A 15,429-nucleotide genomic window follows, 5' to 3' on the forward strand; every position below is an offset into this window, starting at 1 on the left:
CATAAGTCTGTGACTTAATCAATGAAGTATGGCATATTGTCATCTTTTACGAAGCTATTTTTCTGGGATAATGTGGTAGATTTTAAACAAAGTATGTTAAAAATGATTATTTATGTTTATATTTCAATATCATGAAGTCACATGAACATGCATCCTATTCATATTGGACTGTCACTTTGGGGAAAAGTACTTAAAGTAACATAAAGGCAATTGCCACTTTGTATTCACTTATAGTGAAGACTGTGTTTTACTGAAAGATTATGTTTATGAATCACAAGTGTATCTTTAAACCATCGTAGAGTTCTACGGTCAAGTAGAGGATTGATTCCTACCTACAATACTCTCTTTCTATTTGCTCTTCATTGTGTCAATGCATGAAAACCATAGAAAATACTTCATAATAAACAATATTCCTTTATGTTTTGTCCTTTGTTTGGAGAACAATGTAGGATTTGCTTACAGTCTTAAAATTAAAGGTTACAGGCATTGATGGTTCCATGAAGAACATAAGACACTTTAAATTGCATGAAAGGTTCTTTCTTGTGGATATACAAATGTTCTTAAAATTAAGAAAATGTTGACTGAAAATTCTTTGAGGAAGCCTAAATGGTTCTTCTATGCCATCGCTGTGAAAACCTTTCTTTATCAGAGTGCATTCGATGTACTATATGTTCTTGTCCACAAAGAATATCCTTGAATTTGATGCACTCTTGTTTTCCAAATATGTATATGAGAGTCAATTAAATGCATCAAAGCAAGGTTCATCGTTGTGTGTTCATTGTTGCTGCCCCCTCCATTGTTCCCTTTCATTCACTGCCTTTTTAGTGTGTCTCCATGGTTTCCTAGGACCGACTGACGCAGATGATGAGGTGCTATCTGTTTATCCTGACGTATGCTCTTGACTCAGAGGCACAATCAGCCTCCTACACACACACACACACACACACACATGCATATATGTCCATAAACGCATACTTTACAGTGAATAGTCAGCCCACACTTTCCTATTATACCTGGAAGCTCACGATAATACCCTATATGGCCTTTCCTGCCTTTCCATTTTTTACTCTTGTTGCCAGGGAAGCGAGATCTTCCTTTCGCAATCTCCACCTCCGGTGCCCCTAAATCATTGTTTGCTTGTCAATTATCCAGTAATGCACCTTTCCATAGAGTCCGACATCCGGTGCTGCGCTGACCCTCCCACATGGGACCATGGGCCAACTTACCGCCCTATGTCCAGAAATACCCCACGAGTTTCATCTGAATAAAACTCTCTCATGTCTTCTCTTCCTGTCCTTGTGAGAATGATGCGCTTTCAGCAATGAAGAGGAATAAAAATAGACCGGACTGAAAAGAGGAGGAAAAGAGGGAATGGGGAGAGCTTGGAAGGTGCACAAGGACTTTTAGGTGCTTATTCATCCTGCTTTCCTCCCACTCCTCCAATCAGTCAACTGAATTTCTTTTCATCCTCCCTCTTTCACACATCTGTGCTTTCTCATTGATACAGTCCCATTCATTAGGACCCTCTCTCCTTATGACTCACCCTTACCTCTTTAACTCGTCTCTCCCTTCTCTGCTCTCTCACTCTTCATCATCCTCCAGATATGTTAACACAAACAGCCTGTGCCCACTTAAATCATAATGGAGATGCATAAAATTAAGATACTCTCATCTTGTTTTCTGGAAAGTATGATGAAAACAACCACCTACCTTGTCTGTACTATTCAGAGACATACAAAACATTTCTATTCTTAAGCTCTAATGCCACGGTGCAACATCAAAAGAACACTCAACAAATCAATTATATTGGCAGAGATACAGCAAAACAAACCTTTGAAATAAGTAGGCCTATTATTTTGACAAGCTATCTTTATCCCGGGGCTTGAGACGATGTCTTCAGTTCTCCACACTCATGAAGGCCTGCATTGCACCAACATGAAACTTTATTCAGTGTCTTTACTTTTGATTTGTCAGTATATACTGTAAAGACTGCTCAATGCTGACGTTCAGTGGTCATTAATGGAAATTGTATAGAATGCTTGTGAAAACCAGAGTATTTATTTTCCAAACAATGTACTTTAAAAGTATATGGTTACGTGCAAACTGAATGTAATGTTTAGATAGGACGCGTAATCATATGTGTACAACACAACGTGTAGGGCACCTTTTAATTTTACACTCCAAACCCGTAAAACTTTGGTTGTCTTCAGAACAAAAATTAAGATATTTTTGATGAAATCTGAGAGCTTTCTGACCCTGCTTAGACAGCAATGCAGCTGACATTGGCCCAGAAAGGTAGTAAGGATATTGTTAAAATAGTCCATGTGACATCAGTAGTTCAACCTTAATATTATGACATAATTTTTATTTTTGGGTGAACTAACCTTTAAGTGTCGTAGGAAACACAGCCATGAAAGTATACACACTTAAGTGTCCTTTTAAGTAATTAAAGGGATAGTTCACCCAAAAAAATTAAAAAGTAATCATTTAGACCTACAGAAATTTTGTTTCAAACCTGAATTCCTTTATGTGAACACAAAAGAAGATTTTGTTTATATGGAAGTAAATGCAGACCATCGAAAGTTTGTTTTCCCTTATTCTTCAAAATCTTTGTCTGTGTTCAAGAATCTCATACAAGTTTAGAACAGCTTAAATGTGCGTAAATAATGACAGAATTTTCATTCTTAAATAAAACTTGTCATACAACTTCCAGAAAGTTAAACCACAGAAATATTTACTTCAACCCTACAAAAATATCAAAATAATTCCTAATTTATATTTTAAGACGTGTTCGTCACAAAAGATGTGTATTCAAATAGTTATTTTATATGGATTGCATTTCCTAATGTATTCTTATTGGGGCAATTTAAATAATACATACTTAGAAATCACCGCTTGTATTATTTGTAAAAAATGAATTACCAGATTTACCACACCCATTCACTAGATGGCGCTATTAAGCAGTTCAGTCTTGAGCTACTCACTGGTCCAGGATCGAGGAAGATGCCTCGGGTTCAATGCATTTTCAATATGGCGACGTGCATGTTGGTAACATAACAGTGAGGGTGGAAGAATTCGTCCTTTTTCCTTGGACTGAAAACTAAAGGTAGCACTCAAGAAACGTCGGACACTTTGTTTTAAGATAACGTACATACAGGTGAATTTAATACAAAAGGAATAATTTTACACTAGCACAGTGTATTTCACTATCATTCACAGTGACCCTATACACATCTTATGATTTGATTTTGCAGTTGTACCTACAGATGAATTAAAATGTCTTTTCTTGGAAGTCTGAAACCAGTGCTGTCGTCTGTTTTGCAGGGTAAGTCTTATCAACAGAATTTGGACTAATATCCTATTAAAATAAATGACTGAAATAAATTATGCTACTTTCCATTGTGTCATTTTGGCAGCATCGCACTCTGTACCTTTCTGGTCTGGACCTGTGTTCTCCAGGACCATGGCCACTCTCAATCAGATGCACCGTAAGGGCAGACCTCCCCCACCTCGTCCAAAAATCAGTGCCACTTATGGGCATCCACAGCTCAAAGCAGTAGTGCTGAAGACCATGATCAGGAAACCCAAGAAGCCCAACTCAGCCAACCGCAAGTGTGCACGAGTACGTCTGTCCAATGGTCAAGAAGCTGTCGCGTACATCCCTGGGGAAGGACACAACCTCCAGGAGCACAATGTGGTGCTGATACAAGGAGGGAGAACACAGGACTTACCAGGGGTCAAAATCACTGTGGTCAGGGGCAAATATGATTGTGCACATGTTGTGAAGAAGAAACAGTAATTACTAGAACTGTGTATAACTGCATATATGACTGTAATAACTTGGATGCCAACAAATAAACTGGGTCTGAAATGTAAATAATGATGGTCAAGCTTAATTCACACAGATATTCCAATCCAACAATGATCTGATCCTGCAGTGTTATTTGCAGAGTGTGTGCAAGTAGTATTTCTGGTTCTGTTACTTGTTTTGTAAGAAACGTTATCTTTGTTGATCAACTCTATTTGACAGAAGTAAAAGAAGGAGTTTGTCTCAACCTTTACCATTTCCTGCCATGTTAAGCAACTGTTGTTTAACGGCAGATTATGAGTCGGTTTATCTTTTTGTTCAAAATGTCATGTCAATTGTACAAAATGTCAATGATTGACTCCTAAGAAATAGTGTTCATGAGAAACAGTTGTCTTCACAGAAGTCATCAGTTCCTGATGTAAAGAATTTGTAAAATTATTTAAAACCTTGTTGGTAAGTGCAACTAAAACAACTACATATGTTTTTTTTTTATTAAATGGGCCAAAAGTCATTGATGGGGGGAAAATACACACTGCAGGTATTTCATGTTATAATAGGCTACAACCTGTAGTATTATCTGCAGCTTGTTTTGCGTAACAGTGGCCTGAGCTTTTCATTATTGGAAAGCCAGAATCCAGTTTGGCAGGGTCCTGCTACTGGGATTTAGGTTTTCCTCATTTGACTTCAACTCTCAGGCTTATTCAACATCTACCTCAGGTATGTTTTATTTGATAGGGCATGCTAAAATACGTTTGTATATTCTGTCATTTTACACACAACTACATTTAGCAGGGGTTATGCTTACAGTAGTAACATTAACACCAGTCTGTACCTGTATTTTAAGACTGGAATGGTAAGATTTGTTTTGTGAACATTTTATATGAATTTTAACATTTTCAAAAATTCAAATGTGCTCAGGAAAGTTCTGACTGAAATTAGCCATCAGTTTCTCTAACTGTTGCATTTTTAAACCTAGAAAGTGACGTATAAAGTGATTACCAGGTTCACTCTCGCCAACCTGCTGCTCATCAGACCCGAGAAAGATCATTTCATGTTCTTGCCAGAGAATGACTGGTTCTGCTCTTTGGTAAATGTAAGAACCCCTGAGAAAGATGTTATCCATTTCCCATGCTATCGATGGATGGCAGAGGGGGAAGTGATTGAGCTGCGAGAGGCCAAAGGTTTGTATAATTATTCATATATATCTGATATTGCATTACTTAAAAAATAAATATTATGCAAAACAACTGTTTTTGATAAGGAATGTAACTTAAGCAGCAAATCAGCATATTAGAATGATTTATGAAGGAACATGCAAAACTGAAGACTGGAGTAGCGCCTGCTGAAAATTCAGCTTTGTTATATTACATTTCAAAACATATAAAAATAGAAAATAGTTATTTTAAATTGTAAAAAATATTTCACAAAAACACTGTATTTTAACAAATAAAAATAGCCTTGGTGAGCATAAGAGACATCTTTCAAAATAATAAAAAAATCCCAAACTTTTGAACCGTAGTGTACATCTATTCTGGTTAGTATTTTCTGTTTAACTACACTTCAGTCACTCTCACCTACTTTTACATTGTCCGGCAGCTACAAAAATCTATGAAGAAAAATATTCACAACTGATAGAGCACAGAAAAAATGAGCTGAAGCTTAACAAACAAGTGTACCAGTAAGATGCGTCTTTGCAATCATTTTGTGGCCTCTTCATTGGTTTAGTATATCTTTGTGTACCTTCTGCATCAAGGAGATCTTCATCCATGGGTTTCTTGAGCAGAGCAGCACAGGTGAGTCAGACGATATGGCTTTGGTTATCATATTGTGATGTCATTATTTTTTAATCATCAATGTTCCTTTTCTTCTCATTTAGGAATACCTCAGTGCTTTAGCACAGTGGAGGAGATCATTAAATTTGTGACCATGGTGATCTTTACAGTTTCAGCTCAACATTCAGCTCTCGGAGCAGGAAAGGTAAGTTAAAAATGAACTTAAAATTATTCTACTTATTCTAAAATTTCATTAGGATCATATGTTTCATATATTCTATTTTGTTCCCCACATCTTTGCACTTAGTTTGACTATGGTAGTTGGTTTCCAAACGCCCCTGGCTCTTTAAAACGACCCCCTCCTACATCTAAGGGAAGCTCAGACAAAAACACCCTGCTGGACACTCTCCCTGACATGAACACCTCTGCTTATCTAGCATCAGTCTTTTGGCTCCTGAGCAATCCCTCATCAGATTTAGTGAGTGTTTCCTCAACTGATTGGATTATAGCATTTTTTGCATATACTTAAAAATCCCTACAAATCCTTGCTTATCTTTCATGCAGGTTACACTTGGGAAATACCCAGAGGACTGCTTTTGCCAGATGGCTCCCCAAAAAATGATCAGAGATCATCAAGCTGAACTGTCCTTTTTTAGTGAGTCCATCAATGACAGAAACAAAGGTCCACAAGTGCCTTTGTATTCACTGTTGATTTAGTCTCAATTGTCGATATTGATTTGATTTAGAAGCTAGGTTGAAACATCTTAAATTTCAAAATGATTCAAGATTTAAATTTTAAAAATATATTCTAAAAAATAAATATTTTTAGTATCACTTGTCAATATTAGTGTTTTAAAAATAAACATTAAAGGGAAAAAATCTTAAGCACCAAAACTGACATTTAAAAAGGTCTTTATTTATGCGCATGTGTGTTTTAGATTTGATAATTCCCGTTAATACTATCACATTAAATGTATATACTTACACAGCAATGTTCCATTTAGAATTTAAAGGAATATAAACTGTATCAAGTAATCAACATTTATTTAGATATGAATATGTATTGAATACAATAGCCGCAGTACCAATATCCCAATGCAATGACACAGCTGTCCAAAGTTGTTGAACATTATAGTGTTTAAAAAGAATTTGTTCGTTACTGATGGAAAAGCGCAAAGAGATGACACCACAAGACCTGGATGGTAGGCATTCCTCACGGATGATTTTTCTACCACCTCACTCTTCTAGCATGAGACAATGCAATAGCATCACTCTCAGAAGTTCATCCCAGTATTATTGTGGGTTAAGTTCATCAATGCACCGCCAAAGGTTTTCAGTCTTTTCTGGAAAGTGGCCTTCTTTGATTTTCTTATTAATGTAGCGAGTTGTCTCCTCTCGTGCATTCTGGCTAGAGCTGATAGAGATCTGCAGGATGTTCTTGAGCAGATCCTGGTTGGCCTCCACAGACAAACCCAGCAGAAAGCGGAGGAAGATATCATAGTTGCTATTCTTGGAGCATAATGCTTTGTCAACCGCACTCCTGAGTAAGTCTGTCAAGGAAACCTTCAAGACCTTCAGCTTGCTCTGCTCAAGGACATTCTTCCCATGTTTCTTGAAACAACAGAAAACATGAAGAGCAGCCAGGTATTCCTGAATGGTCGGGTGAGCGAAGCAGCTCACCTTCTCTGTATAAATCATGTACTTCTCTCTGTAAAACTCTGTGCAGAGACCGGTGCAGGCCATGGCAGGGTACGATTCCGGCAATCCAACGTCATCCCAGTGTTCTTTCTCAATCTGAAACTCATTCTTCTCAAGCATGTTGTAGGACAGTTTTGCGAGCTTAATGAGCAGCTGATCAGAAGTAAGATCCTTGGTGTCTTCGGTGGGGTCGGTCTTCAGTTTCTCAACAGACATTAGAGTGTGACCATGGAGCATAATGGTGTACAAATTGGTAAGAGTTCTGGGCAGCTGTGCCGAGGATTGAAGAGACTGGAACTGCCGCTGCAACACTTTAGATGCCACCCAGCAGAACAGCGGCAAGTGGCACATAATAAACAGCGTCTTGGAAGACTTGATGTGAGCAATCACCTTCTCAGCAAGGTCTTTCTCTGGGATGGTCTTTCTGAAATAGACCTCTTTCTGATCATCGGTGAAGCCACGAACCTCCAAAAGCTGGTGGACATGTTCTGGTGGGATCACATCCAGAGCTCCTGCCCTAGTAATGATCCACACGTAGGCGTTATAGAGCAGGTTCCCCCTGATGAGGTTGGTCATCAACACTTGCACAGTCGTAGGCCTGGTCACATCACACCAATACACCGTTCTCCGGAAATTAAAGGGGATTTGAGTGTCATCTAGACCGTCGCATATGAACATTACCAGACAGCCTTCGAAATCGAGAGTATCTATTTCCTTCATCTCTGGATAGAGGGTGCTGACCAGACTCATGAGAGTATACTCTCCTTCCAGCATCTTATTCAGCTCCTTAAACTGCAGAGGAATAAGAAAGAAAACATCTGTGTGGACTTTTCCATCTGCCCAGTCGAGGATGAAGCGCTGCACTGCAAATGATTTACCACATCCTGGGACTCCCCTGGCTAACACCGACCTTATGTGCCTTGACCTCACATTCTCCTGGGAAAATATGTCATTTCCTGTTAATGGCTTCCTGTTGACTTTACCAGTCTCTTCGAGCTCTTCTATCTTTGATCTGAACTCGTGCTCACTGTTGATTGATGCATTAATGCCATCTGTAATGTAAAGGTCTGTATAGACAGACTCAAAGGGGACTGGTTGTCCTTGCTGACTAAAACCCTCATATACCATTTCATACTTCCTCTTCAGAGTCAATTTCAGTTCGTAGCGCACTTCGTCTGTGGAACATCAAAAAGAGATTTTTAAGGCAACAGTTTGAAGAGTGCTGTAATGTTTTGGTGAGGATAAAATGATATAACTTACTTCTTTTGCATAGTCCTAGCAGATATTCAACCAGCTTCTTAAAGTTCATGATATTAAAGAGCGCCAGCGTGATCTTCAGAGAGATCTCAATATCGCAAAGCTCTAACATCTTATCCACCAGATCCACAATATCAAGTCCATCCAGCGGATCACGGAAGCGCTCTGGATATCGTTCCCACAGCAGTTTCTTGAAGCGCTTTAATTCGTCCTCTGCAAGTTTCTTTAGGCAGCTTGTGAGGGCCTGTTACATAGCAAGAATGTTAGTGAAAGGCACTTATTGGAAATATTGTTATTGCTTTGAATGAATGACCACTGGTTGTAGGCTTCACCTTAAATGCAAATTCCACCGTCATTGCTGGATGCCTTTTCTCATTTGGATCTACTACTAACTCTGGTTTTACAGGAACAGTAACAGGTTGTTGTTTCACACCACCTTCCTTCTTGCTCTTCTTCTTTGACCTTAATTTAAAAAGGAACACATTTCCTCAAAATATTTAGAGGACAAAAAATGAAAAGATACACTACTGTTTAAAATGTTGGGGTCAGTAAGATCTTTTTATGTTTTTGAAAGAAGTCTCTTTTGCTATTTATTTGATCAAAACTACAGTAAAACAAACATATTGTGAAATGCTATTACAATTTAAAATAACATTGTTCTGTTTTTTAAAATGTAATTTATTCCTGTGATGGCAAATCTGAATTTTCAGCAGCCATTACTCCAGAAATCATTGTAATATGCCGATTTCTGTAATATTTCGTAATGAATGTATTCTAAAAATGAAATAAGTATATATTATGTATGATTCTGTACAATTTCAATGAAAATGTAAGCATCTTACAGTAACTATTTATGTGAATACATTAAATGCGGGTGAATATGGTAAAATAATATAGGTCAGGAATAAAATTCAACTAAATTTTTTTTTACAAAATGTATCATCTGCCCATCAAAGGGTGCTCAACACCCATAACTAACATACAATATTTATTATGACCTCTAAATTGTATACCAATGTATAGTTTGACCATGGTAATGGTTTGGATGCATCATGTAACTTTCACTCACCTTTCTTCAGTATTGCCCTCCATATTGATGTCCTCGTCATCATCACTATTAAACTCTTCACTGCTAGAAGCAGATGAGTCCCGTCTGCACAACTGAAGCCTGTAGAAAGTCAAAAGTTGACTTACAAGAATGACAACCATAGTCACAAGCACACAGAGAGCAAAGTCTCTTTCAATCTTTCAAATAAGTATCATTTTCACTCCTGTATGAAGAACATACTGACTCTGCAAAGACAAAATACAATATATAAAAACCTATCCCAGAGCATATGTCATAGAATAAAAAACATTTGTCTTGAGGACGAAATGAAGATAAAGTAAACTTACTGTGTGCAACTGGGCTCATGCTCTTCTCTTGTTTCTGACCAGCTGTCACTCTGCATGGAAGCATAACTGTTTGCAGGGGACTCTGCTCTCTCCACGTATTGTCTGTTGAGAACAATCGTTATAAATGATAGAAAAATATAAATATAAATACCATCTTGACTACGGCGTGTTCCTGATCTTACCAGCAGGTGTCGCACAAGCATGCATGCGTCTGAAATGTTCGTCAACATGGCTATCCCTTGTTGAACCATATTACAATATCAGATTACCGAAAACTATCTTACCCCACAGGACCGGAGAAACCGAGGGTGAATGGAAGTGTCCTCTGAGGAATCACGTCGTCCTCTTCATCCCCATTTTCACTCCCGAAGGCGGAAGCCCCAATTCCTAATGGCAGACTGTTGTCGGACGCCTCATCATCCATCTCAGATTTGCTACGTTTCCCCCGTTTGTCAGAAACGGCTAGGTGTTGTTACCCTGATGAAAGCGGTACATAGATATTTGCCCTGGTTTAATAAAGTTTTACAGCAATTCGCTGTTACAGTGATATGCATTGCGGAACAATGGAGATAAAATTGCAGTCAGTTGTTTAGCAATCATAAACCGCCTCTGTGGTTGCGTAATTAAATATTCATGTGCTTTGTACACTCAGATACTTGATATTTGTACTACGCAGTTTTATTTTTAGCGATTGGAAGAGAAAAAAATAACAGTGTTGGAAAATGCGTTCACTTTGGGTTTAGAAGACTGTATGTAATTTCTACATAAGTAGTTATTAAAACAAGTTATACTGGTCCAGTCAGTGTTGTTGGTCGCATGAACATGCAAACAGGCCCAAGGTTTAGCAATGTACAGTATGAAAAAAAAACATTAAACCCGAATGCTAGTATAATGGGAGAAAATAAATATAAAAGCCAATTGGCACCTTGTTGACTACAATAAATAAACTTGTTGTTCTCTCTTTACATGACCTTATATGCAGTCAAGTGAGTTTGCATATACAGTATGCTATTACAAGAGCTTCAGAGACAGATTGAAGTGTAGCTATATAGCGGATGTCTAACGATTTCACCTTTGTTTATTTCTGTAGCAATGCTCCGCAGTCCTCTCGCTTCACATAAAATAGCGGAAGACGGTTGGTTAACTTTAAGTTAATTGTTTAGCATGAATTACTTTTATGATTAATGATTCCTGTGTCCGTAAGCCCGCATGCTAAAGTTTACCAGCGAAAATGCGTAGCAAAAGCGCATTAGCAGCATCTGATAAGAATCACTTTCGGTTTGAAGTTGTGTATGTACTTCCTTGTTTTCTTAAAGAGACAGGAGTAAGATTATTTAAATAAGGTACACTCCACCCAAAAATGAAAATTCTGTCATCATTTAGGCTACCCCCTCATGTCGTTCCAAACCTGTATGTCTTTCTCTCTTTTTGAGAAACACACACACACACACACACACACACACGGAAAAAACAAAAAGATCATTGACGTCCTTTATGGACAAATAAACCCTATTATATTTTTCAAAATATCTTCTTTTATGTTTGACAGAAGAAAAAGTAATTTTGAAACAACAAAAGGGTGAGTAATGACAGATTTTAAATTTTTTGGGGTAAACTATCCCATTAATGAATGGTTACATAAACCAAGCTGACTTGTCTGCACATCGTAGGGATTTTTCTTTGTTGAGCACCGTGTTTAAGAGGCTTAATTGGGACAGGCTAGTGACATGAAAGTCAGCCGACGGCCTTGCATGTTTCCCCTTGAATGATCATGCACAAAGCCCTGACTATAGGTCACTTCGGTTTTGAGGACAGCAAGCATTTAAATCACCTTCTTAAAAATGCATTTTTTTATAGAAATGCATACTCAATTGAATGCATATCTAAAACTACATAAATATTAATTATCATTTAGATGCATGATGGGTTAAAGGGATAGTTAACCCAAATATGACTATTATGTCACCCTCATGATGTTCCAGACCCCTATGACTTTCTTCCATTGAAGACACAAAAAGAGGTTGTTAGGGACCGACAGTGTCAGGCACCATTCACTTTTGTTGCATCTTATTTACAAAAAAAAAATGGAAACGAATAGTGACAGAGACTGTTATTCTGCTCAGCATCTCCTTTTGTCTTCCACAGAAGAAAGAATTTTCACTATCCCTTTAAGTATGAAGTAATGATTTTAAAAAACTAAAAAATGAAATAAAAAAGGCTTCAACAGTAACTCATTTGATTCTGCAAACGCAATAAAATAATAGAGCATTCCAGTCCCAATACTATCTGTGAAGAGTGCATTTACTCTGGTTTGCACACAGCTCAATTATGGAGATGTTTCCGCTGCTTGGCCCTCATGACGGCTCATTTGCCAGAGCCAACGACTGGCAAGAATGGACGAGGCGCGAGTCATACGAGTGTGCGCGAGGGGCGCGAGTGAAGACTACTGTTTACTGGTAACAGCTTGAGACAAGGCACACAGCTGCGTGAATTCACCGTTGTCTGTCTTCTACTGCTCGATATATGGGACGAGGAATTGAGACATTAAAGGCATAGCAACGTGACTAAAATGACAGGAGGATAAAACCTCGCGCGAGAGCAAGAGAAATCTAACGTTATTCTGACAGCTCTCTCACAAAGACCACTGCGAAGGAATGCAGAGCAATGCTTTGAACCTGAAAGACCACCAACGCTTCGTTTGCAAGAACCAGAGCAGAATTTGCAGGATAAACATGCAGCGGGTGAAAAACGGGCAGAAATCTGCCTGAGTGGATCTGGGGTGTGCTGAAGAGCTTCTTTCGCACCTTTGTTTGGCAGCGTCTGCACAAACTTCCACAATGGCTCTGGTCATGGAACCTGTGAGCAGGTGGTCAACAAGCCAGGTGGTCGACTGGATGAAAGGTAGCCTATTTATTTTACATTCGTATGTATTTTGCAATGGAGAAAAATAATGTATATCCAATTAGTATGGCATGTGAACATTGCGTTTATAAAAATGCAAATGTTGCATGCTTGTCCAGGCTTTGAGTGCGTGCAAGATTTAATTTAACTCGTTTTAAAGAAACATCACATTAAGGCGCGACAGTGCGCGCATTCAAGCTGTCAAGCAATTAAGATATAGTCTGTCATATATTGTGCTTATCGCAATGGCCGTTGTTAACAGATGTTGATGTACACGTGACAGAAGGGTATTAGAATTCGTTTAAAATCATATTAATGAATGAAGTTGGTTGAGTTGTCACGTCATCTCATCAAACAGAATGTAAAGTGACGGGTCACGTGGAGGCTGAGCGATCAGCTGGGACCCCTCTGGCAGTCAAAGGCTCAATGGCCCCTCCATGGTCACTTAAAGTTCATGAAAATGGGTCTTTTCATGAACATTGGCTAATGAACACAATGTTGCTGGCACACATAAAAGACACACCTCTATAATAATGCAAGAAACATGCTCTGTAACATAAACACACACATGTGCATAAATGGTAACAAAAATAATTGTTTAAATAATACAAAGTATAACCAAATATGTTATTTTACAGTTTGAATGTTATTTTATTTCACTGTAAAATATGTATTTTAAATACAAAATATACACTTTAAAAATATTTTTAAGTTATAAATAAAACGATTATTTGAGTATGTTTTACGAGAAAATACATTTTCCTATATTTACTTCAAAATTTCAGGTTTATTTCAAGGTGTTACTTGAACAGTTTTTTTGTTGTTGTTTACTAGTCATTTCTGAGTGAAAATTGTTTCTACACCAATTTTTTTCAGTGCATATGGAGTATTTTATGGTAAAATTAAAAATACTGTCCGGTTTATACATTTCCACTACCGTGGAACAATTACCAGTTTTTATTGTATGATTTTTATGTTATTTTTGTTGAATTTATTATTATTATTATTATTATTATTTTACAGTAAAGCTTTTATTCCTAATTAAATGGCAAAGGGACTAATCCTTAATGCAGCCTTTTCTGGCCAAAAAAAGCCAGCTTAAACAGATGACCATGTCAATAAAGCATCCATATTTATTTTATTTTTATGTCTCATTTTCTGTTATACAACAATACTAGATGGGCATGAAAGGCAGTCAAATGATCCCTTTACTAGAATTTGGTTATACAACATTAAACACAGTCATACTGTCCTTTGATTTTGTTCAAGAGGATTTGATTGGGAAATGGTCTCATTATCGAACAGGTACATTAGGTCTATTACAGCACTAAATATCTTTGGCATTAGATAAGGTGAAGCCCTTCGAGAAAAATCATTTGGGTGTAATTGGCTGGTTTATTTAGCTCAGGAGTTCTAGATGAAATGAGAAAAGAGAGGAAGACAGTCATTTGTAATTCAAATGAGGAAAATGTTCCACTTGGCTGAATGTTTTGCCTTTAAGTAATTATGTTTTTGAAAAAGGTAGATCAACATCTCCATCTCATTCCTCCCTGTGAAGATTCACAAAATAGGAATTCTGTCCTCAATGTGTGCTTGTGAGAGAATATGACTGCAGGTGTGCTTTTCAGCGGTAACCAGCTTCAGTAAACGAACAACAATGTGCACTTGTATGCCTGCACGTGTTATCTTGTTGTGTGGATGTCTTGGCTTGAGTTTTGTTTGTGTCAGATGGCGTGCGATGTGTCCGATTGGGTAAATAAGGTGATGGCTCATACAGACGATAATAAACTGTGCTTTAATGTGTTATTCACGTATTTATTGTGCTCATATGCAGGAATATGGCTGATGCACATTAGATCACAGCCTATACATGCAATAAACTTGTGTAGTCAAATACCTAGAGGTAAGGAACTGTATAAAGTACAAACATCCTTATATTTGTGCAAATATAAGTGAGATACGGGATGAAAAGGCAGTGTAGGAATCATAAAGAATTATAGCGAGGCGGTGTTACTCCCTAAGGGGATGCCAGAGAGGCTTTCTTATGCTGTTTGCACACTAAAAGCATGCTCACAAGTACACACCGTCGCTCTGTAAGTTAACCTCTTTTGATGGTCACAGAGAATTTTAAAGAAGCTTGCTTCAGACATTTTCTTGACGTGACCAATGCTTTGCTTCTAAAAAACTGGAGAATTTTATTGGCATCTGTCTGTTATGTGCAGAAAGAAACCCTGCAAGCTGCTGTATCAGCTGCTGAGACACACTGAGGAGCAGAAGATAACGTGTTTATGTGCGTGTGTATCAGTGTAAGGCTGTGTTAAAGCCCCTATGGGCTGATGATGTCTGTTTGTATTCGTTTGATCATTAGAACCTTCTGATCAGCAGAATGCAACAATGCACTCAAAGTTTTGCACACAAATACTCAATCCTTGCACAACAAAAGAGCGAGTTTACTCAAAAATGACAATTCTGTCATCATTTGATTTATTTGTCTTATTCATATATTTTATAACATGGGGAAGTCGTGGCCTAATGGTTAGAGAGTTGGACTCGTGATCCAAAGGTTGCGGGTTCGAGTCTCGGGCCGGCAGGGATTGT

General features: G+C 37.9%; 3 protein-coding genes across 5 annotated transcripts in view; 2 read left to right on the plus strand and 1 right to left on the minus strand.

Moving 5' to 3' along the window:
- Positions 1-3,010: 3,010 nt before the first annotated feature.
- On the plus strand, positions 3,011-4,273 carry LOC306862609 (small ribosomal subunit protein uS12m-like). Of its 2 annotated transcripts, none has more exons than XM_079405501.1 (3): positions 3,011-3,157; positions 3,255-3,325; positions 3,417-4,273. In XM_079405501.1, the coding sequence occupies exons 2-3, from the start codon at positions 3,277-3,279 to the stop codon at positions 3,797-3,799; spliced, it is 432 nt and encodes a 143-aa protein (XP_079261627.1). In that variant the 5' UTR covers positions 3,011-3,157; positions 3,255-3,276; the 3' UTR covers positions 3,800-4,273. The 2 variants fall into 2 exon arrangements, with proteins under 2 accessions (XP_079261627.1, XP_079261628.1); XM_079405502.1 differs by having other exon boundaries at positions 3,011-3,106; positions 3,417-3,874.
- A 2,203-nt stretch (positions 4,274-6,476) lies between these two features.
- LOC306862407 (NACHT, LRR and PYD domains-containing protein 3-like) lies at positions 6,477-11,229 on the minus strand. Of its 2 annotated transcripts, none has more exons than XM_079405204.1 (7): positions 11,104-11,229; positions 10,215-10,407; positions 9,931-10,032; positions 9,605-9,703; positions 8,868-8,997; positions 8,539-8,779; positions 6,477-8,453 (listed from the first exon to the last, which is right to left on the minus strand). In XM_079405204.1, exons 2-7 carry the CDS (start codon positions 10,352-10,354, stop codon positions 6,874-6,876), a joined length of 2,292 nt encoding a protein of 763 aa, XP_079261330.1. In that variant the 5' UTR covers positions 10,355-10,407; positions 11,104-11,229; the 3' UTR covers positions 6,477-6,873. The 2 variants fall into 2 exon arrangements, with proteins under 2 accessions (XP_079261330.1, XP_079261329.1); XM_079405203.1 differs by having other exon boundaries at positions 11,003-11,212.
- A 1,116-nt stretch (positions 11,230-12,345) lies between these two features.
- LOC306862837 (connector enhancer of kinase suppressor of ras 2-like) overlaps positions 12,346-15,429 on the plus strand; it is a 39,779-nt gene continuing 36,695 nt past the window's right edge. Inside the window, exon 1 of the mRNA XM_079405852.1 lies at positions 12,346-12,831. Coding sequence (XP_079261978.1) covers positions 12,768-12,831 — 64 coding nt within the window. The 5' untranslated portion in view covers positions 12,346-12,767. The remainder of the gene's footprint in view (positions 12,832-15,429) is intronic.

Source organism: Barbus barbus (genome assembly GCF_936440315.1).
Source record: "Barbus barbus genome assembly, chromosome: 43".
Classification (NCBI taxonomy): domain Eukaryota; kingdom Metazoa; phylum Chordata; class Actinopteri; order Cypriniformes; family Cyprinidae; genus Barbus; species Barbus barbus.